Consider the following 25217-nt stretch of genomic DNA (forward strand, 5'->3'; position numbering starts at 1 on the left):
AACATGTCGCCAACCAGACTGTCCCCATGTGTCACTGCCAAGCCGAAAACAAATTAGCCAGGAAGGGAAGTTGTGGGGCCACTTGCCGCCTTAAGTGGGGAAAGGGAAGAATACCATCCAGCGCTGTGAAGGACAGCACTTTTGTGCCCGTGCACTCTCTCTTTTTAATTACACAAATTGCTAATGAACAATTTTCCGGTTGGTGCCAAAAATCCGCGGAGACTTCCCGACGCCGAAGTGATTTAATTTCCGTTGAATTTGTTTTCCTCGGAGTCTAAAAATAAAGTACGAATGGCATGCACATGAGGCGGTGGGCGGCGGAACGGAGTGTTGCTGTTGTCAAAAAGCTATGCAAACAAGCACTTAACCCCTTTTATTTTGATTCCATTCCATTATTTTCGCAGCGCCAATAAACCGAAACTGCAAATGTATTTCGAACAAATACAGAAACACTCTCTATGGCAGCACTGCACATACACAGCCGCAATGGCATGCTAGTCATGCAACACTGCGTATACGTTATTTAGTTGTTTGCCCGTTAATAGTTGACATGCAGTGCATGGTGGCGTCATCCGAGGGCCAAAGGAGAATATATAGTTCGTTCCCCTAGAAGTGCTTCAAAAATGGGACAAAGTGCAGCATTGGAGAATTTGAAACTATGCCCAGAAAGGATCGAAATGTTTAAAGATAACTTGGGTATTAATATTTTCATTTTATTTGAATGCATTAATTTTTTGGTTCACTGAACCGCTGCGTCCATTCTAATGAAGTATATATAAATAGTTTTTAAATATTTATTCGATTGATTTTGGATACACGCGCTTCGAGTTAACAGAAGCTATCGCCTAGATCCCTTTCGCTTTCATTCGCATTAACACTATTTGCATAACTAATTTGCATTACTGGTGCAAAATTGATTTCATAAATATTCAAAATTGCAGCTCGCTGACTTGCCAGACTTGAAGTCGAAACACTTGCCAATCGATTTTCCACATTTTTCAACGCTCGATGGGCCCCAACTCATAAATTCATTCGCCGCGCCGGTATATATCTCTATAAGTGTGTGCATGCAAATATATACATATATATGTATATATACCTGGGCCAGATAAATCAACGGGCGACAAATTAATGCTGCAAATGAAGTGCAACTGCTGGCATCGAACGCGAGAGGAATCGAGTACCCACCTGTCCAGGATAACGATTATTTTCGCGCCTCTTGCCCGGACCTTCCCAGTCCAGCTGCCCCTCGTCCGGTGGCGCCCCAATATGCAGTAACAGTAAAAATAAATGAAGGCAGTCAACGTTTGCATATTTCAGTGGCCGCCGCCCCAGCAGCCCCACCATTTTCCCGCCCTTGTGACTTTGTCGTTTTTCTGTCTTGTTTTTGTTTTTCGTTTTTCGTTTTTGGCCCCCCCCCCCCCCCCCCCCCCCCCCCCCCAACTGCTGATATAATTACGCTGATACTGTCAATTTCCCAACGATCCATGTCCCATATCCATGTGCACTCCGCACGTTCGATTTCGCCGCTTTAAAGCCGTAAGCCAGCCGGCCAACAACTGGGATTTCGACGGGTTCGAGTTCGAGGGACTCGTCAGTTTTTACGCCCGATTTATTGAGTAGCCCAGAGTGAAGGGTATTTTGGTAAGTTCAACTGTCGCTGAGAAAATACCAGTTCACAAGTATCCAGATTATTAGTAAAATATGCAATTTCCCACAGTTTAGTTTAGCTTATAGTTTAGTGAAACTATTAAAAAAGGTTTCTAAAATTTTGAAGTGCCCGAAAGGGCATCAGTTATTCGCATAGCTGCAAAGTGATGATATTTATGGTTTTTCAAGCGCATGTTCACTTTTTCCATTCGAGCACTTTCTTCTGCATACTTTTAGGCCGGCGAAGGGGGTGATTATTTTGTAATCCACGGCGCCTAAAGCATTGATTACGCATTTTGCAGACCATCTGCCCGACGGGTTGAAACCGAAATGGGCTGCATTTGGGTGGCACTGGGCCGGAACTGCTCCTCCGGCCACGCCGATGGGTCGCAGCAGCCATAATGCGTGTTAATCAGGCATCATTAACTGCTAATTAAGTGCGGTTGGGAGTGCAACCAACTGTCAATTGTTGGGTGTCCGCCATACCTGGCTCCTTTTTATAAAATCGCCAGCCCTTCTGGCTGGCAGAGCAGAATGCAATGGGGCTGAAAATCACCCAATCCCTGCCACATTGCAGTTACTACTGCAATTCCAACTAATCGCTGGCGGGGATTAGTAAAGTGCTGCCATGCGTGGGTGCTGCTCAGATTAAATTACATCAATCACATAGTGAGCAGTCGGAAGCAAACAATTCAAGTGACATAGGTAAGCATAAAAATTTCTTTTAAATTACTAGTGAAAACTAGTGACTGCAGGGAGATTTTCATTTGGCCGCCACACAAACTAATCAGCGTTGTTGGCATGCGGATGACCGAATCGTCTCTAAATTGTAATTGCCTGTCAAATGATTTTAGTAGCCCCTATTTTTCCGCCCACAAAGGATTTTCTATTCCTGCATGCCAGTCCGCATAAAAGCAAAAATGTGTTTTAATTCATTTAATTGAGCTGCCAATATTTGACCAGAATGCAATTAACGAAATAAGCCAGGACAATCAATCTATTGCGGCTTGGGCCAAAGGGAGTGGATACAAAAAATGATTTTGTTTTAATTACGCAATTAATTTTAGTAGCTTCCCGTTTGCCTTTGTGCTTTTAATTAGTATGCGCCGTGGCAAGTGTAATATGTGGCTCTGCGGTTGTTCCGGCATTCAGACTAGAATGTGGTGGATTTGGAGACCCAACCAGCCAACCAGCCAGACATTTCCCTAATCAAATTGGTGAGAGGAAAAGCTCCGTAGACATTTGTCGCTGCATTTTCTTGTTAATTTTCCACAGCGTCCATCGTCTGGCGATGTCCTTCTTCCTGCAGCGCCTTCGATTTCATCCTGCCACTTGTTAGCAGCCACAAGTGGTCAGTGGTCGTCTGATGAGGCCAATCCACTCGGCTCCATCTACATTTTGAGCTGCCGCTCCAGCTTCATCGATTTCGTGTGGGTGCACCGACAAAAATATTACCCAAATTACTCGCAAGTCACACAGTATTTGAGGTAGGAATGTATTGAAGATTTTTTTGAAAGATTTAAAAAGAATTTCGAAATGGTTCAGAACTAAAAACTAATCAGGAACGGTATACAATTTTGTGTTTTAGGGAGTTCCTAATCAAATCGATATTTACCTCCATTTCCGTGTCCTTGGATGTACATATTTAATTGTATAAGTTGCATAGCATAAATTTTCCGCTTTCTGAGTGCATCTGAAAACTTTTGAATCTAACGAGAAAAAATTTCCACATCATCAAAGCTCATTCCAGGCCATAAATTTCGTGATAAATGTGGAGTGGCGAGGACTGCGGAGTCCGCCATCGAATCGAATCCTTTGGGAGTGTTCCGCAACTTGCTTGCAACTCCTTATTATCCTCCGCTGCCCCCGCCCCCGCCCCCTGCCGACACTATCTGTCCGATGGCAAGTTGATTCCACCAGTCTCGCCATCTCTTTGGGTTTCATAAATTTCCAACTCAAATGGCCAGAGCAAACTTAAGAGTTTCCCTTCCTCCTGTTGCCCGTGTGATTTGCTATGATTGGAAAACAATTTGAAGACTTTTCTTTTTGTTTAACAAATTGAAGGCGGACATTTTTTATTGCGAGTCCCCGTAGGGATTCGTTAGGAAACAGTTTGTCGTTGGGCTTTGGTAAATTTAGAAGCGGTGACGGAAGACGCGACGACGCACGGCCTTGTAGCGGTATCCATCATTGGAAATGGGCTCGATCTCCTCCAGAACCTGAGTGTTGCTTGGCTGGTAGACGGGAGCGGGAGCTGGGATGCTGATGGGAGCTGGCTGGTAAACGGGAGCCGGGGCTGGGATGCTGATGGGAGCTGGCTGGTAAACGGGAGCCGGGGCTGGGATGCTGATTGGTGCAGGTGGGACATAGGAACGCACGGGAGCTGGAGCTGGGATCACAACTGGAGCGGGAGCAGGGGCTGGGATCACAACTGGAGCGGGAGCAGGCGCTGGGATCACAACTGGAGCGGGAGCAGGGGCTGGGATCACAACTGGAGCGGGAGCAGGCGCTGGGATCACAACTGGAGCGGGAGCAGGGGCTGGGATCACAACTGGAGCGGGAGCAGGGGCTGGGATCGCAACTGGAATGGGAGCAGGAGCAGGCTGGTAGACCGGAGCTGGTGCAGGTGCGGGAGGAATGTAGGTGTTCACTGGGGCGGGAGCCGGGATGCTGATGGGTGCGGGTGGGACATAGGCCCTCACGGGAGCTGGAGCTGGGATCGAGACTGGAATGGGAGCCGGAGCAGGCTGGTAGACGGGAGCTGGAGCAGGCTGGTAGACCGGAGCTGGAGCAGGCTGGTAGACCGGAGCCGGAGCAGGCTGGTAGACCGGAGCCGGAGCAGGCTGGTAGACCGGAGCCGGGGCCGGAGGAGAGTAGTCGTAACCCAAATGGGAGACATCTCCATAGGCGCAGGCCAGAACGGCAAAGGCAACAACCAGGAATTTCTGAAAAGCCAAGCAACCAAAGCGTTTAGAAATATAATCCTTGATCCTTCATCCAGGTGGGTAAGCTCACCATGATGACAGCTGCAATCTGTTACTTCAAGAGCGATCGAAAAGCTTCTGTCTGATGAGGCTCAATGGCTAACTATTTATACAAGACCGAGCCCAAAACTTGAACTGAACCTCAGGCCGACCGAAGATCATCGTTAACGGCTCATCTGAATATTCAGCGCAGATGAGATTTTTTTCTGGTTGGTTTTTTTGGGGGTCGTCAGTCGTCAGAATGGAGAAGCGCTCGATGGAGAGGTTTATTGGATCTAAAGAATGAAGATTGAGTAGCTGATAGATAGATAGATGGTCCTAAGCCGTGTTAGCTGGCAACACCAAAAGTGACTTTTAGATGACATTTATCTGCATGCAGACCGCTAACGGCATATTTTATTGGATCATCTTTGGTTTTTTGGGCAGCTGGATTAATGGGTATGTCGTATTTTTGGCACATGCGTCTGGTGTAGCCTAAAACTTGCAATAATAGTTTGAAGCGAATGCAGATGGAGGAACTGGTTGGGTTTTACGACTAGCATGGCAAATGTTAGAAGGCATTGTTTTGGATCAAAGAAATCCGAAATTATTCAGCAGTTTTGAAGTCGTTTTTGCAGGCCTTTTAGTGGAATCTTTTGTCTAGACTAATAGCAATCCAAACGGTTATGTAAACACATACTGTAAGTTGTCAAAAATAAACATAGTTTTTCTCATATCCATACTTTGGATACCTAGGAACCCTTGGTGGCCAATTAATTACATGAAACCAGTTGCCCACGCATATGGTCATAAAAATGGGTCTAGCTGACGTCTGAGCGTAAAATTATAAATTCGATTTCAAGGTTCCGCTATTTATGGCTTGGCGTTTCAGCCAATGTTTCTCAGGAAAAGATTTCAATAGCACATAATTATATGATCCATACATCGTATAATTGTTTGGACCCCAAAGCGCATAATACTCAAAATACCATTTCATTTTTAATTATGAATGCTTCATTACTCTGCGGCGGCTTGAATTATTTCCTATTCATCTTGATTCATAACTCTTCTCCTCGTAACTCTTATCTTGAATGGCTGATAGTTTAATTTGTATCCCTTGCAAATTACCACTAGTTAATAATTTAATTATTATAGAGGTCAAAAACTTCATGTACTGCCGTGTTATAATTGCTTCATGATTTGGACACCGCTTGCTGAATTATTCGGGGTGTTGTTTGGACTTCAAGTGCAAACGCGTTAATCACACTATTCATGGCCCGCATCTGGTCAAACATTTAAAAACTTGTTGTTAAGTATCCGAGCTTAGTTTGGTCTACCAGGCGACCAAATCTTTTTCTGCATTTGTTTATATTTCATGTATGTAAATGTAGACATGCTAGCCAGCTAGGTTTTTTTGCTTGTCATTTGCATGGCAAATGGCTTCCGATGTTGTTTTTACTTGGCCCGGTTTATGGTTGTGCATATCAGCAGATGTTGTCATAGGCGAATCTCAATTAAACCATTGTTTACTCACTTAGATATTCAACCACACTTATGATGGCTGGCCATCATACCTGGTTTTCAAAACGAATAAATATAAATACTTACGTGAAGACTTTGCGTTGATTGTTTTTGGGCTTGTGTAAACTACAATTTAGATGATTTATCAGTTTCGTTTCTCGTAATTAAGATGGACCTGTTAAGTAGCCATGTAAAGGTCGTTTATATAAATTACTAATTAAATGTTCATATCTAGTATCAGCCGGTTTTGTGATACTCCAGTAGCAGTCTGTGTGTTAATAAAATTTACCGGGTTCTGACAATAAATAACCTTTGCTTGTCGGAAGAGAAAATCTTCTAAATAATGTGATTATTTTTTGGTTCGAAAATATGAAAAACTACATGGGAGCATCATCTGTTTTTGGTGAAGATAATGGCGAATGTGAATAAATTTGAATCGATTTGATCCCACAATTCTGTAGGCAAAATAACCGGTTACCAGCTAATTTTGATTTTGAGCTCTTTAAAATAGTTTCCCAATGATGGCATTAAATATGGCTATTCGGTGTTATCAATCTAAAAATCATGAACAAAATATATGATGTTTTGGTTTCAAAAATCATGGAACAAAATAAAGTATAAAGTTTGTTCATTAATGCAGCTGCAAAGGTTGCTGCCCCAAAACTAGATAGCAGCATATAAACTACACGATAAATAACCAAATTAAAAGACTGATTTGTGATTATAAAAGTCTGCGAAAATATTTTAAGTTGTTTTAATTAGTCTGCATTCAAGTTTTTGTGTTTTATATGCAAACATTTTCTTTTATTAGTTTCTGCTGCATATATTGTATATACAGATATTGTATTTAACCTGAATTGTTTGCTTTACCATGGCTTTGCATTACAAAACTATGGATAGTAAAGATTCACATTTATATCTTTTATGCACTGCAAATTAATTTTGGGGCAATGCCAGGCTGTGTTAAGAAACCACAAAATCCACCGATAAAAAGGCTTCCCAAGAAAGCAGGGGAAAGTAAGGATTTCGGTGTGAGAATGGTGAGAGGGTGATAAAAAAACAGAATGGAGGAGTCAAGTTACGAGCAATGCACAAAAGGCAACAACGGAAATGAAATCACGTACCAGGGGCGTTGTCATTCACAATGAGTGTGTGCCTTAGTGTTCGGTTGTTGTTCGCGTTGTTGCTCCAAATGTGGTTGTTGTTGAAGTTGTCAGCAGTCGCGGCGACGACAGAAGCTGCCATCTAAATATATATGCGTGCACTGGAAGAAACTAGCTTGATAACCGGTTCGATTCCACAGTGATTAAAGCAAGCATATGTCATGTATGGGGCAGTCTAAAAGTATACTTTGGTATTGATATCATTAGAAACGTAAACGCTTTCTCAGAACCTGCAATGCTTTTCTTTGTCCAACAAAAACATTGTCTTATATTTGGGAAAGGTTATCAGTTGGCCCCTCTAATCAAAACGTTTCGCGTTATTCACCTTTTCGTATAAATAGTGGTACCTATGCACTGAATTTCAGTCGCATTCGGAGCTCCATACCCAGTGCAGCAATGTCATCGCAGTCGGGAATGTCCGCCCTTGATTTTACAGGATCGTTACAACGATATAAGTGTATTCTTCTACCGATCCTAGAAGAAACGGCGGACATTTCCGACTGCTAGTACAATTACGCAGTGGATTTATTAGGCATACAAGTTCAGAGTTCAGCTACTTACCTCAAGCGAAGTTATCTTGACGGAAACGGCGAGAAAGACAAGTATGTTCCCCAATACGCAAGCCCAGTCATTTACCATTTAAAAATTCAAGCAGCATACTAATTTTGCCTCTTACTTTCAGAAAACTGCTTCTTTTTGTACCTGTTTGGCTGGTGGTGTCATTGCTCATTAAGAGATTAAAAGCAGTTTTTTAGATGAAACAATATTCACTATCACAAATAAAAGGTTTTAAAGAACGGCCCGTGTTTACCAGGCATTTTCCTCAGTGCAAGTGTTTGTTTGTAGTTGCTAGCGTCTAATGTCCAATTTCAATTTGGACTGGCTGGCTGACAGTGCTTGTCGCCGACCACCGCAAATGGCAAACAATGTATGGAAGGTGCCCTTCACCCAAAGCACCCAGAACTCCCCGTTTCACATATCTACAGGGGAAAAGTGGACAGATGTGGAGGAGCTTCTGGAACTGCGGGCTGAGAGCTGAAGTTGGGAGCTAAGTTTATTTACTTTTAACACGAAATAATAAAGTTTACAAAAAGGAAACGTGCGCCGTGCGCTATGCTGCACTTCCTAGCTATACCGTTATGCTCGTGCTCACCGCGCTAGGTGGTGACTGTACCTCGCCTTTGACAAAGGCCATTTTAAGGATTCCTAAGCGCACAAAGCGAAATCTTACCTGCTAAAAGGAGTGTGGGCAGAGATGAGCAATGGAATAATAGAACTTGAAGAAGAATATTTTTGGAACTGTAAGCCGTTTTAGGGTTTCCGCCAAATTTGTATAAGCTAAATGGGTTTCCGAAATAAATACCGTACAAACAGGGTATTTACAACCATAAACATAGAGAGCCAAGCGCTTTTTTAGCTATTAAATAAAAAATGTATATTTTAAAATGCGAAGCCAAGCCCTGCTAATCCCGCCTTACCCTCATCCGCAATTTATCATCGTCGAGAAATACCACCTTTTTTTGGGACAACTTCCAAAGAAAAGGGAAAATTTTAACCGGCGCATTGCAGTGAAGGAAACTTTGTGACCGAGTGGCAAAAAAAGGTAGAAAAATTAGCGACATGCTGTGTGACGTGACTCGACTGCATTACGTAGCCGCCCCGTACGCCCCGTACATCCGACTTGCCTGCCAGATGCCTTTGACAAGGGGCGTGGCCGTGCTCGGCCTAACGACACAACTAAATTATTTAAAAACTCTCTAAGAGCAAAGAGGCTTTGTGCAATTAAATGCGTTCTCAAAGCGCCACGCACACATGTGACAACATGCTCTCAGCTCCGGACGAGCATCCCTCTGTAATGTTAATAATTACGCCGCAGTTTCGTGTCCGGACACATGTGGTGGTTCCAACTGGGTGGATGGGAATGGAATGGAATGCCCGGTGCTTACGTGTGCAGCTAATTACAATAAATTTGGCCAATTATTGTCTGGCATTGTTTTGGCCCCGGCGGCTGTAAACTTGAAGTGGCTCCCAAAGACGCGGACGAAGTTTCGCTGCCATCGATACGGTTTTTCTGGAATGGGTTCTCGTATCGAAGGAGCACACATTGCGGGCTAATTGTCTTCGAAATTATGATAAGAAGAAACTTTCGTTCGCCGCCGTGTTGAACGGGAAAGTGGAGTCACTTAAGAGGGTCAGTCGGGTCACTCGATGAAAACTATGATGCCACAATTGGAATGGGTAAGTGAGTGCCAAAAGGTTATTAGTGAGGGAGGATTGTGTGGGAGTTTTGACTAGAAATTGTAAGCATTTTGGAGGAGTAAAGGGGGAGTATGAACTCCTATTCAGTTAAAAATTTTGTAAAAAGGAAGCGGTTTTAATTTATAAAATTTACAAAATTCTTAACTTATTTTTTCGTTTAGGAACTAAAAAAGTGAGATCTTAGAGTTTTATTGCCACTGCACATTTTATAAGACTTACAAAATTCTAAGCTTATTTTTTCGATTGGGCACTAAAAAAGTGAGATCTTAGAGTTTTTATGCGCTGTTTTGGTGATTCGCCCATATAATAATATGCTATGAGTGCAGCATGCCACTTAAGCATCTCCATTGGCCGATGTCATTTCTGTCTCGCAGATATTTTTAGCAATCATGGCAAATCAAAACAAATGTCAAACGATTTGCTTTATAGCCATCGCCTGCGACCGAGACTGCAGTGATTTGCCTGGGGAATACAGCACAGAGTCCTTCATTTTTATTATCCTAGCCCATCCAGCCCTTTGTGCCCGTGCAGAAAGGGGTGCAACATATGCGCGCTTCATAAAGTGCCCCCTTTTCCTCCTTTCTGATGCATGCCAAATGCCACAGTAGATGCAGTCAAGTCGTGCGCCAGCTGAGAGCGCAATTTGGTAGAACAATACGATACGTATACGCCCTGTTGTTCTCTGTCTTACGGCGGCGCAGTGAGAACAATTCTTGAGATATCATATCTTAAAGGGAATGTAAAGGGAATATATAATGTAACTGCAACTTGTTATAATACCCTTTACAATCAACATCGTATTCACTTATCAAAATCTTCATTGATGACGAACTATTATTGAGTGTCCCAATTTTCTCGCAGTGCAGGTGGTACTGGCATTTAGAAACGCCTTTGTCTTGGCTTCGGTCCTGCGCCTGCCTTCGTTTCTGCCAAATGCGCCATATATTTTTTCAGGTTTATGTCTTCGTTCTCTAGCAAATATTTCCAAAGGAGCAGCGAGCAGGACAATAATGCATATGTCGGAACCCGTTGTCGTTTTGTTTTATTGCATATTTATTTTTTATAGCGAAAGTAGCAAAATATAAATCGCTGTAACGCCGTGTGGGCCACAATTTTTGGCCCTGTTTGCCGTGCCTCCTTCCCTTTTCCCCTGCTCCTCCCCTACCTCTTCGTTTTCGATTCTTTTTTGGCAGGCACACAAGAGCCATAAGCTCCGCCAATCGCATATGGGCCTCAACCAACCGTACACATGCAGAGCAGCCTGCTCGGAATTAAGTTCCCATTGCGCTTTTTGCGGGAGCTACTGGATCCGGAGCTACTGGGTATTGTGGCGGAAGGGGATGGCCGATGTGGGGCCAACCAGCAGAATTCAATCATGAAAGTTTTTCAATAATCCGCTTTGCCCCGATTGCATTTCAATTTGCCATCATTTTGGCGCAAAAACTTAATTTTCCACCAATTAGTTTTCCGGGCAGCGGCAGGGGGGAAAACCCGTAATTGATGTGTGTGTGTGCCTACAAAAACATTTACACTCTGAGGAGGTTTGGTTGCTGGGGCGTCGGGACTAAAAAACTGCAAATAGTTTTGAATGCAACTTTTGGCTTAAAATTATTGCTATTTCATTTGGCTGTTGATGTTCGACTTTTATCCACTTTATCGACTTTATTCCATCAAAAAAATTTGAAAAAAAAATAAATTTTTAAATTTGAATGCAGATTTTTAGAGAATTGCGCCAGAAACAATTAGAGGTATGCCACTTTAAAATCCGATTAAATTTGGTTGAGTTATGGAGTATAGAACTTCAGCCTTGGGACACATCTTAACTTTACATCAAAAAAACATCAAAAAAATGACAAAAAAATGACAAAAAAATTAAATAAAAAAAATTTGTTAATTTTGAATGCAGATATTTAGAGAATTGCACCAGAAACATTTAGAGGTATGCCGCTTTAAAATCCGATTAAGATTGGTTGAGTTATGGACTTTAGAACTTCAGCCTTGGGACACATCTTAACTTTACAACATTATAACATCAAAAAATTAGAAAAAACTGTAAAAAAAATAAATTTCCAAATTTGAATGCAGATTTTTAGAGAATTGCGCCAGAAACATTTAGAGGTATGCCACTTCGAAATCCGATGAAGATAGGTTGAGTTATGGAGTTTTGAACTTCAGCCTTGGGACATTTCTTAAGATTGTTGAATTTCTACACATCATAACATCAAAAAAATTACAAAAAAATTGAAAAAAAATAAATTTCTAAATTTGAATGCAGTTTTTTAGAGAATTGCGCCAGAAACATTTAGAGGTATGCCACTTTAAAATCCGATTAAGATTGGTTGAGTTATGGACTTTAGAACTTCAGCCTTGGGACACATCTTAACTTTACAACATTATAACATCAAAAAAATGACAAAAAAAATGACACAAAATTAAATAAAAAAAATTTTTGAAATTTGAATGCAGATTTTTAGAGAATTGCGCCAGAAACATTTAGAGGTATGCCACTTTAAAATCCGATTAAGATTGGTTGAGTTATGGAATTTAGAACTTCAACCTTGGGACACATCTTAACTTTGCAACATTATAACATCAAAAAATGACAAAAAAATTAAATAAAAAAATTTTTTGAAATTTGAATGCAGCTTTTTAGAGAATTGCGCCAGAAACATTTAGAGGTATGCCACTTTAAAATCCGATTAAGATTGGTTGAGTTATGGACTTTAGAACTTTAGCCTTGGGACACATCTTAACTTTACAACATTATAACATCAAAAAAATGACAAAAAAATTAAATAAAAAAAATTTTTAAATTTTGAATGCAGATTTTTAGAGAATTGCGCCAGAAACATTTAGAGGTATGCCACTTTAAAATCCGATTAAGATTGGTTGAGTTATGGACTTTAGAACTTCAGCCTTGGGACACATCTTAACTTTACAACATTATAACATCAAAAAAATGACAAAAAAATGACAAAAAAATTAAATAAAAAAAATTTTAAATTTTGAATGCAGCTTTTTAGAGAATTGCGCCAGAAACATTTAGAGGTATGCCACTTTAAAATCCGATTAAGATTGGTTGAGTTATGAACTTTAGAACTTCAGCCTTGGGACACATCTTAACTTTACATCATTATAACATCAAAAAAATGACAAAAAAATGAAATAAAAAAAATTTTCGAAATTTGAATGCAGATATTTAGAGAATTGCACCAGGAACATTTGGAGGTATGCCACTTTAAAATCCGATTAAGATTGGTTGAGTTATGGAGTATAGAACTTCAGCCCTGGGCATTTTTTAATGTTAAATTCAAGTCTTGGAGAAGGCATACTCTGAATGACCTCCACATTGCCTTGTCTCAGCGTTGGTTCTAATGGCCTTTTCAGGCATCATATGGCGCTCGAAAAGTCATTGAGCATATTTATTGATCCCCAAACACACAGCCAAGCACACACACTATCTGCACACACAGACACCTGAAGACGGGCGAAGCGGAATGGCCGCCAAAGTGAGCTGCGATAATGCTAATTTTATTCAAAGGTTATGCCATTAGAATCCACTGCTGCAGCCGGGGCCGAAAGCTGGCCAGCAGACAGAGCGTAGAGATATAGGAGCGACAGGAGCTGAAGCTATCGGATTCGAAGGACGAAGGACGAGCGATGAAGATGGAATGCAAGTACGTGAAGAAATTCACGAAAAATTACGATAGACGCCGGGCGAGGCTGATGCACACAAAATTGCAAATCGTGGCCGGAACGAAGACGCAGACCACGGCCAGATGGGGCCAAGATGAGGCCAAGATGGGGCCAGGATGGGGCCAGGTTGGAGAAGAGGACGAGTCGCCTTGGCCAGGAGAAAGGTTCGGTTGCATCCAAAAGGGAGAACTCGCCATGCAGCATTTATTGCCAGCGAAGCGTATTTGGCACATTTGATGCGGCGCATAATGGGGAACGCCATTAAATGTCCATTGACATGGCAGCTCAGGTCCGTTGGCCAGCACAGTGGGGCAAGATGGGATAAAAAGGATAAAAAAAATTCTAATTTAGTGGCTGTTCGGTGGCTTTTCAAATGCAATACTCAAATATTTTACTTACTCATTTTTGAGATTATCAGTTATTTAATTCGTGTATCGCCTATTATCATGTGTTTTTCCCCACTGTGCCCGCTGTGTGGACAGTGGTGCAGTGGTCCATTGCTGCAGCGGTGGTGCATCGCAAATCGAATGCGAAACGAGCGTAAATCGTGACCAGCAAGGATCTGCTTAGTTTTCTTATTAGCTGCGATTACATTTTATGTTTGTTGTTGGGTCAACATGGCGTATACTTCACTTCACTTGGCTGGCAGGGGTTTGTGTGCGTTATATACAGTTTGTATGCTTAACCAAAGTCACAGTTGTTTTTCTGAGAGCAGCAGTTGTTGGTTTTGCACTTTGCTGGCAACGATTTCCAGCAGCTTCTTGATTTTCGCTCCCGTTTCTTTTTTCGATTTTCTCCTGTACGTGGCCAAGTTGCAAAATGTCGAAAGTCGTCGTCGCATCAAATATGTTGAAAAGCAATTGGCAGGCGTTGCTACCGAACGCCCCTGTCTACTAATGCGCTGCTGTTGGAATTTCTTCATTGAGTACGTGCATTAAATATCAAATCACAATGAAAAATTCCTGCTCACTGGCTGGCTGGCCGAAAATTAAATGCATTTCTGCCGTTGCATACTTGCAGGCGCGCGTTCGACTGTGCAGCAATCCATTGCTGCAGTTTATCGCAGTTATACTCGATTTTTTCTCTTTTAATTGCCGGGGCTGCATTTGTAAGGCAAGTGGTTATGCGTGTGTATGTACATGTGCCGCATGATTGTGGAAATCAATTTCCTGAAGCAGAGCCAACCGCAATCGGTAGACAAAACAAAGAGACATTCAACTACAGCAATGCATATCAATTGCCGCTGACAATTTCAAATAGAAAACGTCTCAGCATGCCAATACAAATGAATGAACAACAGCAGGAAAATCCCGAGGAGCGGGGTAGCTGAAAGCAGCAAGGACACAAAATGCTGCCTGTCAACGGCAAGCTGCAAAACAAAGTTCTGCGGGAAAAGGGTGGAAAAATCTGCATGGCAAGGTTAAAGTACCCTGTATAGAAAGAATCCTTCTTTTATCTTATAAAATGATTAATACCTAAACTGACGTAAGTAGCGCATTTTCGTCCGTAATAATAACGTTTAATTCATTTTCGGCATGGTAAAATATATTTGATTCTTCCATGTAGCAAACATCATCCTCATATACACTCTTTTCTAGCCAAAGCCTGGGTAACCATATTGAAATGTAACTGCGATTGAGTTTTGGCTCCCCACTAACACAACCAGTTGCTGTCGTTTTGCTCTTCTATTATTTTTTCCATTGTCAATTGTCAATGAGTTTTCAATTGCCGCCAACTTGCATGTTCTGAAGATGTCCCTCCACTGCATCCACTGGTCCTGAGCCGCCAATTGGGATTGGTTCTTGCTTTTGACAGTCTTGGAGCCGCCAGCCGCCAGACCCAACCCCAACCCCCGCCCCTTCTCACCATCCATTCTAGACCCTGTCAGTGGCAGGGCAGCTAATTCGCTTGTTTGTGGTTGCGATGGCAAAAAGAGCTGGAAAAAGAAGTCTTTGTTTTGACAGCGCAAAATAAAGGCGTAGTGGTTTGGGGGAGTGGCAGCTGGAGGGGCGTATGGGCCACCTTCCGTCAGCTCCTGACATGGCTTTCCTATCCGCAAGTGTCGTCGAATGATAAATGGTCGCGAATTTGTTAAAATATCGCGTGCTTGCGACTCTTTCTCATCATTTCAAAGTAGGTGTTGAAAGGGGGCGGCGGCACGCCCATTTCAATACTAATATGTAATGCAAACTCGCTCGACGGCTGGCAAGAAATGGGAATTGAAACTATCAAATGTCTGAGTTGGCTTATACTAGAAAAATGGGAACAATGCAATTGTTATTAGAATAGGAAGCTACCTTATACCGATTTTAGCTTTTCCGTTTTCCCAAACAATTTTTTAAATGCGTTTATATTTTTCTTGCCGCATGTAAATAAGTAAGCGCTATTGAACATCCTTCAGTGCCATTTACTTACCCCAATTCATGGGATATTGGCAAAATTTTGCATAGATATTTCGCGGCAGCTGTGCAAACTGGCGGCCACCAGCTGCTCCCCAAAAATGGAAGGCCTATGCTGCCACACAAATAAGAGCCGAATGTAACTGCTTATTGTTTGCTGCACTCGCATTTCCAATTCCCATTTCCAAACAAATGAAAGGCAAGAGGAAAAGCCGTGCCGTGCAAAAATTTTCAATTGAAACCCATTGATGAGTCTATATCTTGTGCCAGACTGTAGCCCGCTATTTTTTGTTTCACATATGTTTGTGCCAGCACTGCCAGCGGGTGGTTCCACCATTTCCCGAGTCATCGGTGGGTACTTTCTTTTTTTGTTGGGGGTTGGGGCACAAGGCCGCGGCTTTTGTTGACATTCGCGATGCGGACGCCCACGTAGAGGCAATTAATTGGAAAAAATGCGCAAATAGAGTGGCGCTGAATGGAGAACTGTATCCGCCTCGCGGTACCAGGTGGCCTCAGTTGACTTAACCTCCATTCCCGCACCCATTTCCCCATCTTCCTCGACTGCGTCCATCCCCACTGCCATTACCAGAGCTCAAAGTCTTTGGGCTGCTGTCTGCGAAAAAAGCGAAAATAAAGTGCTGTCTTTGTCAAATGTCATTTGTTGCTGCTAATAGCCTAACATTTAGCATGTTTCTTTGCTGCCCGGGTATAACTCTTTGTTGCAGATCCCATTGGGATCTGATTCTAAGCTCTCACAGTATCCATGAACTATAAATAATTAGAGGTTTTAACATATCATTTATTACAAATTAAAGGTAGAAGTATATGTGTCTTAGACGAGTTGTGCGTACAATTCCTATGTGCAAGTGTTCTATCGAGAACTCCAAGTAGTTCTAGCCAATTTTTCTAAGGTTCTAATATTTATAGAGTATCACCACGTCTATTGGTGTCACAGCCTCCATATAACTCCTTAGGCCAGTGGAATGCAGTTTGCCGATGGTTTAGGAGCGTGGAAATGGAGGAAGCAAGCGGCAACGAGGGCGTTCCCCAACTTTTCGTCGCTGTCAATGGCTTTTGTCTCGTGGCGCGCCAAAACTTTTCTAATTAAGTGGCAACGCCGGGTAGCAGCCCCAACGTATTGGAGCCCCAAGATGGGGTTGCTATGGAGGCGGTGAGGGCGGGGCGGGGCGGGTTTCTGGCCACTTGTCCAGTTGGCCTACGAGCGGTCGCATTACAATAAACTGTTATGGGTGGACTTTTAATGACCAGCTGGCTGCTCCGTTGCTGCATTTCCCAACCGATGGGCGTTCGGAAAAGGGGGCGTGTTAATGGTTATCGCTGTTGTTGCTGCGGTTGGCCAGCATTAGTTACAAAATGTCGTTAGCCAAATTATTTGCCATGTTGGCGGAAAATTTTTTATGGTTTTATCAGAGGAAAGTCGTGCAGCGAGGATCGCGGGTCATGGGGGGCATTTCAGAGCCTTGCACGACTAATTGCAGTTGAAATTTTGTTTTATGCGCACGCGGCACATTAAGTTTTATACGTTGTGTCGCATTCGAGGCAAAACGGCGGATGGGGTGGAATTTAACTAGCAAACTGTTAAGCCTGATAATTAACTTGAGTCCAGCTACAGTCACAGGAAATATGACATTTGGAAAGTGCACGAGAAGTGGGCGAAATCTTATCACAAAGCATTTTACGAGCCATTTAAAGTGAGTTTAAGGGGAAACTTGTGGTCAAGTGGGGAGATAGACATCTTAAGTGGCTGAAAATCATACATACACTTGCTGAAAAGCTGGAATCATGTAATCCACTCCAGGGTGGAAATAGTGCTTTCCCGCAACATATTTACAGCTCCAATTTTCTTTTAGCCAACAATCCTATACAGAACTGATTTGTACGTCTGAAACTAACTGTTTGCACTTTTTATATATATTTAAATAATTTATGACACTCTTTCATTACTTTTTCACCGGCTGAATTTGAAACTTTTCATATATTTCCGGCCCTGTCTGATTGTCTAACCCCCATCCAATCGGTTGGCTTTCGCAAGCCGAAAGCTTTAAATATTTAACCGCCGCTGCATGCGGCTCCCATTTCAGCTCCAGTTTTCCGGCTTTTATTGCCGGCGCTCCTGGCTGCCGGCAAACCGCACGCTGTTGTAGATTAAGCCACAAGACTTTCCCAGAAATTCACTCCAATAACGGCACATGCACGGCCAGCAGCAGCGGCAGTGCCAGACTCTATTTATAGTTTGATGTTGGATTTTATTTCCAGTGTTCTGGCTGCTGTTCTTTTTCCTTTCTTTTTTACCTCGTTTAAAGGGCCGTGTGTGTTGCCTGGAATTTATATTATTGCATGCCAGAGACTGACTAGCAGTTGGGCTCGAATTTCCCCCCTTTTTGGGGCGCCCTTCTGCTTTGGTTAGCGAACAAATCGCAACATTACAGCTCCATGTTGCACTAGTTTTTTATTGATATTTGCGGCTTGCAATTGTTGCGCGCTTGGCTTTCGAATTCCTGGCCTTGTTAAGCCAGGACTTTTGACTTTCCTCCACCCGGTGGCCTTGCAGCACATTTATTGGCATCAGTGCGAGTACTCAATTAAGGTCCGCTCACCTGTCAGGTGATCATCCTTCAAGGGGCCTCGGCTATAAATCAAATGAAATACATGCAAAACACTTCCTTTCATCCGGGATATTGTGAATTTTGTCCGAGCTGCAATATAACTAATTTGTATTTTGAAGGCAACATTGTTCCTGCACATTCATTAAAAATATTTGTATTTTCTATACCATTAATTAGTCAGTGACATTAGTATCTTTCTCTTTTGCACAGTGTATGCACACTTTTCCAGGCCAGCAAAAACGTGATGCCATTCGATTTTTTGCCAGCTTAAAAACTCATTCATCAATTAAATCGACACATTCATCAAAACAATTTCCCCCACGTTGATGTCAACATGGCTTCACTGTGGTGACGTCAACGGAGCACGTGTGGAGTTCACTGTACATGTGGGGGCTGCTGAAAGTGGGTGGTTGACATATGCGAAATGGGCCTCTGACTTTTGGCATTTCATTAGTCTGCATGCGAATTATGAAGGCCCATGAATGTCGAATTGGTGAGGTCAACTGTGCGACTTGTCAAAAGCGAATTTATTTGACTTGCGCTCCAAAAGTGATTGAGAGGTCTTCGTGCGAAGGGGTTTCATTGGAATTTATTAAACTTTAAGTTGGGGAGAGCAGTACGTGATGTGAAGGAGTTCCATTAGCATGCCTTACATCATTTTTCATTTGCGTTCCATGTTCCAGACACGGAAAAAGTCCACTTTTTGTTGTTCTTCTTTTTGGTTGCTGTTGTTGCGGCAACTTAAGGACTTCACACTTAATTGCTTTTTCACGCCTCTCGCCACCCGGAAGGAATATCTAATACTCCTGACATCCCGCCATTGACGTGCGCCCACTGACAGCAGCTGTCAGCTCAGTTTGTATTCAGTTTGTATTCACGGCGAAGACAGCACCACCCAACCACCCAGCCACCCATCCACCCACTCCAGCATTTTCCGCCGCGTCACAGCCATGGCCTGCAAATTGCTCATTTCAAGGCTAATTTGTTAGCATATATAGACTTTGGAGGAGGTAAAAGGCGGTACACAGGAAAGTGTGCTCCATCGATTGCAGCACTTCATAGCTACAGCAAAGACTTCAGATACCAGTAAAATAAAATTATAATATATAATATATATATAAAATTAAGATTCTGTTATAGAAACCGCTTAGTTTCTTTCCGTGTAAACAGCTGAAGACGGCGCATAACTTGTCCGCCAAGGTGGACCAAATTTGTCAGGCAGCAGATGCAAAGCCTCGCTCCCCTTGCACTTAATTACAGCGCAGTGTCAGCTAAATAAATTTATTTACATAATTTTAATTAAACAAGCGAACGGAAACTGTCACCCCAAAAGTCAGCCTGTCTGTCAGGGTCAAGTATGCGTATGTCTGTCTGTCTGACTGTCTGTCTGTCAAGGTGACATCGGTGAGAAGTGGCGGAGTTGGGGTCACCATCACCGCCCAAAAATCACCTGAGGGGTGAAGATGAGGTTTCCTTTTTCAGGGGTGGATCCGCTGCCAATTTTGGTGTGCTTAACGATATAATTAGATTGTTTTGTGGATGCTTTTTTCTTCTTTTCCTCGGCTGCTCGCCGACTGTGATTTTCAATATGCCAGCCAGGCAGGTGAACTTTGGCCCACCACCCACTTTTGTAGTCTGATGTTGCCTTTTTTTGGTCCCGCTGGAAGTTGCGGAAAATTGGGGTGACAAACCTCATTAATTACAAATGACTTCATTTCTTTTGTTTAGCGACCATTCAGGGGATTCCCATTCAGCGAGTCTCTGAGGTGTGAAGTGTGTGTGGTTGTGTGGGTATGTGGGTGTGTGTATGTGTGTGTGTGTGGGTGGCTGAGTGTTTGTGTGTTGTGACAGCTGAAGGGCAAAAGGCAATGGATATTTTCCCTAGAAGTGCGGGCCAATTATCATGTTGATGGCAAGTTTAGTTAGTGGGCCCCTGGAATGGGCGATGGAAATTTCTGGACCCTTGGGGTTGTTAGAATAAGGAATTGCGAGTATCTCAAAAGTGCATACATCATTCGCTGATATATATTCCGAAAAAAGAGTACTCCACTCAGCTTAGCTTCTCCGAATGTCTGACAATTAAATGTATAAAATATTTGGGCTTCAGCCGAGTCGAAGGCGCTTTTAGTGCGGCACATCCCGATGGCCTTAGTTTATTTTTTCAAACGCGAGCAGATGGATGTACAAGTGGAAGTGGAAGGGAAGGGGGGCAAGGCTTTTAGCCAAAGTCCCCAGTTGCTTGTAAATTGTTCTATGGCCGCCAAACACATTGCGAAATGTGACAAATATGCATTTGGCAACAATAAATTTTACGACCGCAGTCGCCGCCGAAAATATTTCACACAGCCTCGGGAGTCTGGAGTTGGATCGAAATTTAGGGGGCGGGGCGATGGCGATGCACAAAGGGGGCGTGAGGGGCGGTGTGTCGGAAAAGTCGGCTGGGGAATAACTCCATATCCATATAAATATAAATTAGCATATTTTGCGGCGCCAGTGCGGCGGCAACTGCAATTTCTCTCCATGGCCAATTGTAATTAAATTGTCGCGAGGCCAGAGAAAGGCACACAGCCATCCGCATATATGCATAAATATAATTGCTAGATTTTATTGCTCCAGTGTTTTTTCGTAATTCAATTTGGCTGATTTATGCCGCCAGCTCAATCACAATTTCAACTGCCAAACAGGCAGCGTTCCGCTGATTTGTTGGCCTTGTTAACGCCAATTTATGGTCGATGCCTGATTATTGCCAATTAGCTGCAATTGTCCCACCTATCCGCTCCCCTTTTTTTGCCCCACAGCACCCCTTTCGGCAATTGCATTCATCCCCAATCGCAGGGTTACAAGTAGCAGGCTTAAAAAGCCAACTACATTTTGAGTGAATTACTACCCAAAAAACTGAGGCACAGTGCGCCTGCGCTGCCTAAAACTATCTCAAAAACGTGCAACAAAAATTGCTACTTGGAGGAAATGAGCTCAAGAGTACGTACTCAGCTGTGAGTGGAATAGTTAGCTACCAATCAAACATTACACCGTAGTTATTACAATAATGATTTAATCATGTCTTGTGTTTCATGTGTCATGTACTTTAGCACTGGCTCGTAAACCTGAACTACCGGATCGGCATATAAAACTTTAAGCCTCTGACTTCGAACATTATTGAATACAGTCAGAGAATTGTGGAAACAACCTTCGGCTTACCAAGTATCAATTATTTTTATTGTAATGGCGATAACATTATATTCTACTTTCCAAAAGAAGGAGGAACCCTTGGTTGGAGATGGGCTTCTCCGAGGAAAAGTACTACGATGGTCAAGATCAGAACTGATAGCTTCATTATGGATGGATGTTCCATGGGAAATGGGCATTTATGTGTTTGAGGCAACTGCCAGGTATGAACAATTGGATTGGCAATAGTTTGACAAGCAAGTGAATCAATCGGTTCCTAATCGCTGTAATACAATCATCTGTGACGTTACAAGTTATGAACCCAAATGAAACAATAGATCTAAGGCTAAATACAGTAGCTTTAAGTCATTCCTTGTAGAAGATTTATGATAGCACTCTCCAAATATATTTTTTATAAGCGTTACTCGTAAAATAGTTATACTAGATTCGTTGAATAGTTTGTAGAAGGTAGAAGATCAGGATCAATAGCCGAGTCAATCTAGTTCATCCGTCCGTTCATCCGTCCGTTCATCCGCTCGTTCATCCGTCCGTTCATCCATCCGTTCATCCGTCCGTTCATCCATCCGTTCACCCGTCCGTTCATCCGTCCGTATGAATGTCAAGCTTTTAAATCTGAGGAAGTTGAGATTAGGAATGCAGAGTTGATTAAAATATCTTCCCATCTATGTCGACATGCAGATAATCAACTAATAAAAAATTGGCATCTTGCTAAAAAATCCTTACAATGGGTGTCTGCCGATAGCCCCATTTGGTTTGGATTTGCCATAAGATTATGGCATAACATCAGCAGTGCAAACTAGAACAAATTGATTGGGTACGGCTCTAGATTCTAATTGTTAAACCATTTTAAAACCTTGGCATTAAGAAATAACTAGACTCTAAAAACGTTGAACTCGAGCCTTGACATTTACAATCTAATAAGCGATCTCCCCTTATCTGCCATCTGAAGCCATGGCTTAAAGGTAATAGGACTTGGTTCAAAGGTAATAAAATCAACAGGTGGTTTTGCCAAGTTAAGTTAATTTGCTTCAACCAGTAATGGAGCGTTTCTCTAGGAACTGAACAACTTATTGTTTAGATACTTTAAGGAGTAGCAAACCAATTCGATTGGGCTGTTAGTGGAAGTAGGTGTAAAAGTCTTTATTTAAATGGTTTTTAAGGTCTAAATGACTCACCAGCAACAACATTCCTAAGGTGGCAGTAATAATAATGATAATTATTGTTATCACTTCTTGCTAGACCTTAAAAGAGCAACAAAGATAAATTTATCATGTGTATTATCCAGACAAAAGTGTACACTACTTTAGTTGCTGCACTGAACTAAAGTCCTCTGTTTAATGGCTTTCCTTTGGTGGCTCTAGTTTTAGTTTAATTTACTCCAGCATAACGAAATCGTTAGGGCGCCAAATGCAATAAAATAAAAAGCAAAACGCAATTAAAATTATTTCAGACGACGCCATGCAGGGCGCAAATGTTTTGCGTAATTGCAGTTTGGGGCTCATTAAAGACTGGGCCGTTTCCTCGCTGGCTCCTTCGCAGCTTAGCTGGGTCTCCTTGGGGGTTTTCCCCGCTTTTCCCCGCGTTTCCCCGCTTTTCCAGCCGGACACAGCTGGCGTGCGAAAAGTGCCAAGCGGACTTAACAATGCGTTACATTATTGTCCACCCACCGGACGAGTCCGGCGGAAAAACATTAAAAATCCATTGCACAAAGCTAGACAAATAGACGCACACCATCCGCGGGTAGAAGGGGTTGCAGATTCCCCCAGACAGACAATCGGTTGGCTGACTATATGCACCATAGCTCCATATACACAGCCGTACATCAGGCGCTCCTCTGGCCGGAGTGGCCTGCTTAATTAATAAATTGATTGGATTGTTTTCACAGCACGCGGTTCGTTTGTTGTTCTATTGAATTTTACTGGATTCACTGGATGTCGTTGGCGTTGGCGTTGGTTGCTAGACTTAATAGCACTTTCTTGTTCTGTTTCATGCACTTACCTAAGTTTTTCCTACACAATGCTTCTAATATTAAGCTGATTTATGTTATGATCCGTAGAATCATATTTTTGAAGAATTTATTAAAGTAATTCCACTTTATTTCAATGCGAATTTATTTTTCCATGACGCTTTAAACTTAAGAAAAGCCATTCAAGTAAGATATCGCTGCTGGCATCCATCTGCCTAATAAGTAAATGGGATTTACTAACCAAGTTAACACTGTGCTAGCTCCTTCTTCATGCACTCGAACGAGTGTAGGGCGACCCGCAGAGCTGCCCTTTGACCCCCGTCCGCAACCCCTTATGCCGGCTTGCTGTTAACTGCTATTAAGCTAGCCACAAGTTGCTACGCGACTGGCTAACACAAACACACCCACACGGGCAGACACGGACACACATGGGAGTCGCCTGCCTTGTTATTATGGCCAACAATTCAACAGTTATCCTTTGGCTTTAGCCCCCTCCCCACTGCGCCCACTTCACCCACTTCACCCAGTTGCCCCACCCAAGCCGCCAGTTTTTACGAGCGCCACTTGAACCCGTTTATTTTGCATGTGTTTGCTGGTGCCGCTTTTTCTGTGCTTTTTGTTTTCCGTGTGCTCCTTTGGTAGCAAACACATTTCACATGTCGCCATCGTCGTTCTGCGCACTCATTTCCGTTTCCTGTTTTGTGGCCAAAACTTCAGAGCCACAAAAAAGGTTTGTCTGTCCGGGCAGAGCCCCTCCCATCGCTTTTTGGTACAATTTTCATTTGTACGCCACGGCCTCGTAAATCATGCGCTGACATGGCTAGCAAAATTGTCGCTGCAGTTCATAATAAAAAGATAAGAAAAGGCGGCAAGCCGTCCGCAAAAACAGCGGGAAATGCTGCAGCATTGGAATTTCAGCTGAGAAATGTCGCAGGGTAAATAAAATTAATAAACTCCACTGAAGACAAGTGGTCAGATGAAGAATTGTGTGCGGAATTCCGTAAGTAATTGAGTTTTGAGTTGCTGGAAGCCCAAGAGCTAAAGAGGCTGCTGCAGTTGTTTATGCATATATTTAAAATACCTTTAAGAACCCACATGATTTGTTAAAACATGACCTCTCTCCTTTCAAAACGTGCTCATTAAGCCGACCCCTATATGTACACTCGCCATTTGGATCCCGTGTCCCATTTCATGTGCAAACACTATGCAATTCAGCTTAACTTTTATTATGCATTGCGACACGAGGCGGCAAGTTGAGCTTGTAGCGCCAGACATTGGCTGGCTTTATCCTGTTGGCGGTGCCGCTGGTGCGAAGTCCGCACTAATTAATCCCTTTACGACTGAAACCTATCAAAACACAAGCTTAACTTTTCCAATAAAAATAACGACGACATCGCCACAAAAACGACCAAAAAAGCAGAAAAAACACCGAGATGCGACCGGGAAAACCGCAAAAAGCAGAAAGCATAAGGAATCTCCAAACTTCCTATGACCAGGAGCTGGGAGTGCACTGGGAAAAATAAGTGACAAAGTGCCTGTCAGATGTGCAAACTAATTTAAAGATAACTCGTGCAACGCTCTAGATATATAATTATTTATGATTATTTTCATTTCAGTAATTTGATGTATATTTTTGGTAAAAGAAAAATGCTTACCAAGTCTTTCAATTCGAACTTCAGTTGTTTAAGCAAATGCATTTAAATACTATACAAAAATACATTTGCAGCAAATATTTTTTATATTTTTAAACGAGCTAATACAAATTACCTGGTACTGGTATCACTCTT

General features: G+C 42.5%; 2 protein-coding genes and 1 long non-coding RNA gene across 3 annotated transcripts; 1 reads left to right on the forward strand and 2 right to left on the reverse strand.

Moving 5' to 3' along the window:
- Window positions 1-3688: 3688 nt before the first annotated feature.
- Window positions 3689-4775, reverse strand: LOC6548046 (skin secretory protein xP2). Its single transcript, XM_001975204.3, has 2 exons — window positions 4666-4775; window positions 3689-4595 (listed from the first exon to the last, which is right to left on the reverse strand). Exons 1-2 carry the CDS (start codon window positions 4666-4668, stop codon window positions 3786-3788), a joined length of 813 nt encoding a protein of 270 aa, XP_001975240.1. The 5' UTR covers window positions 4669-4775; the 3' UTR covers window positions 3689-3785.
- A 3006-nt stretch (window positions 4776-7781) lies between these two features.
- Window positions 7782-8094, forward strand: LOC113564314. Its single transcript, XR_003407912.1, has 2 exons — window positions 7782-7899; window positions 7980-8094. It is a non-coding gene; the product is annotated as an uncharacterized LOC113564314 (long non-coding RNA).
- A 13215-nt stretch (window positions 8095-21309) lies between these two features.
- On the reverse strand, window positions 21310-21653 carry LOC113564291. The gene has a single exon (XM_026980545.1). It carries the CDS (start codon window positions 21628-21630, stop codon window positions 21520-21522), a length of 111 nt encoding a protein of 36 aa, XP_026836346.1. The 5' UTR covers window positions 21631-21653; the 3' UTR covers window positions 21310-21519.
- Window positions 21654-25217: the final 3564 nt, after the last annotated feature.

The sequence above is a fragment of the Drosophila erecta genome, unplaced genomic scaffold, assembly GCF_003286155.1.
Source record: "Drosophila erecta strain 14021-0224.00,06,07 unplaced genomic scaffold, DereRS2 tig00000092-arrow-pilon, whole genome shotgun sequence".
NCBI lineage: Eukaryota > Metazoa > Arthropoda > Insecta > Diptera > Drosophilidae > Drosophila > Drosophila erecta.

Bases quoted from the DNA above. Each gene is read 5' to 3' on its own strand.
- LOC113564291 (XM_026980545.1), bottom strand. From the start codon at position 21,630: ATGGAACATCCATCCATAATGAAGCTATCAGTTCTGATCTTGACCATC.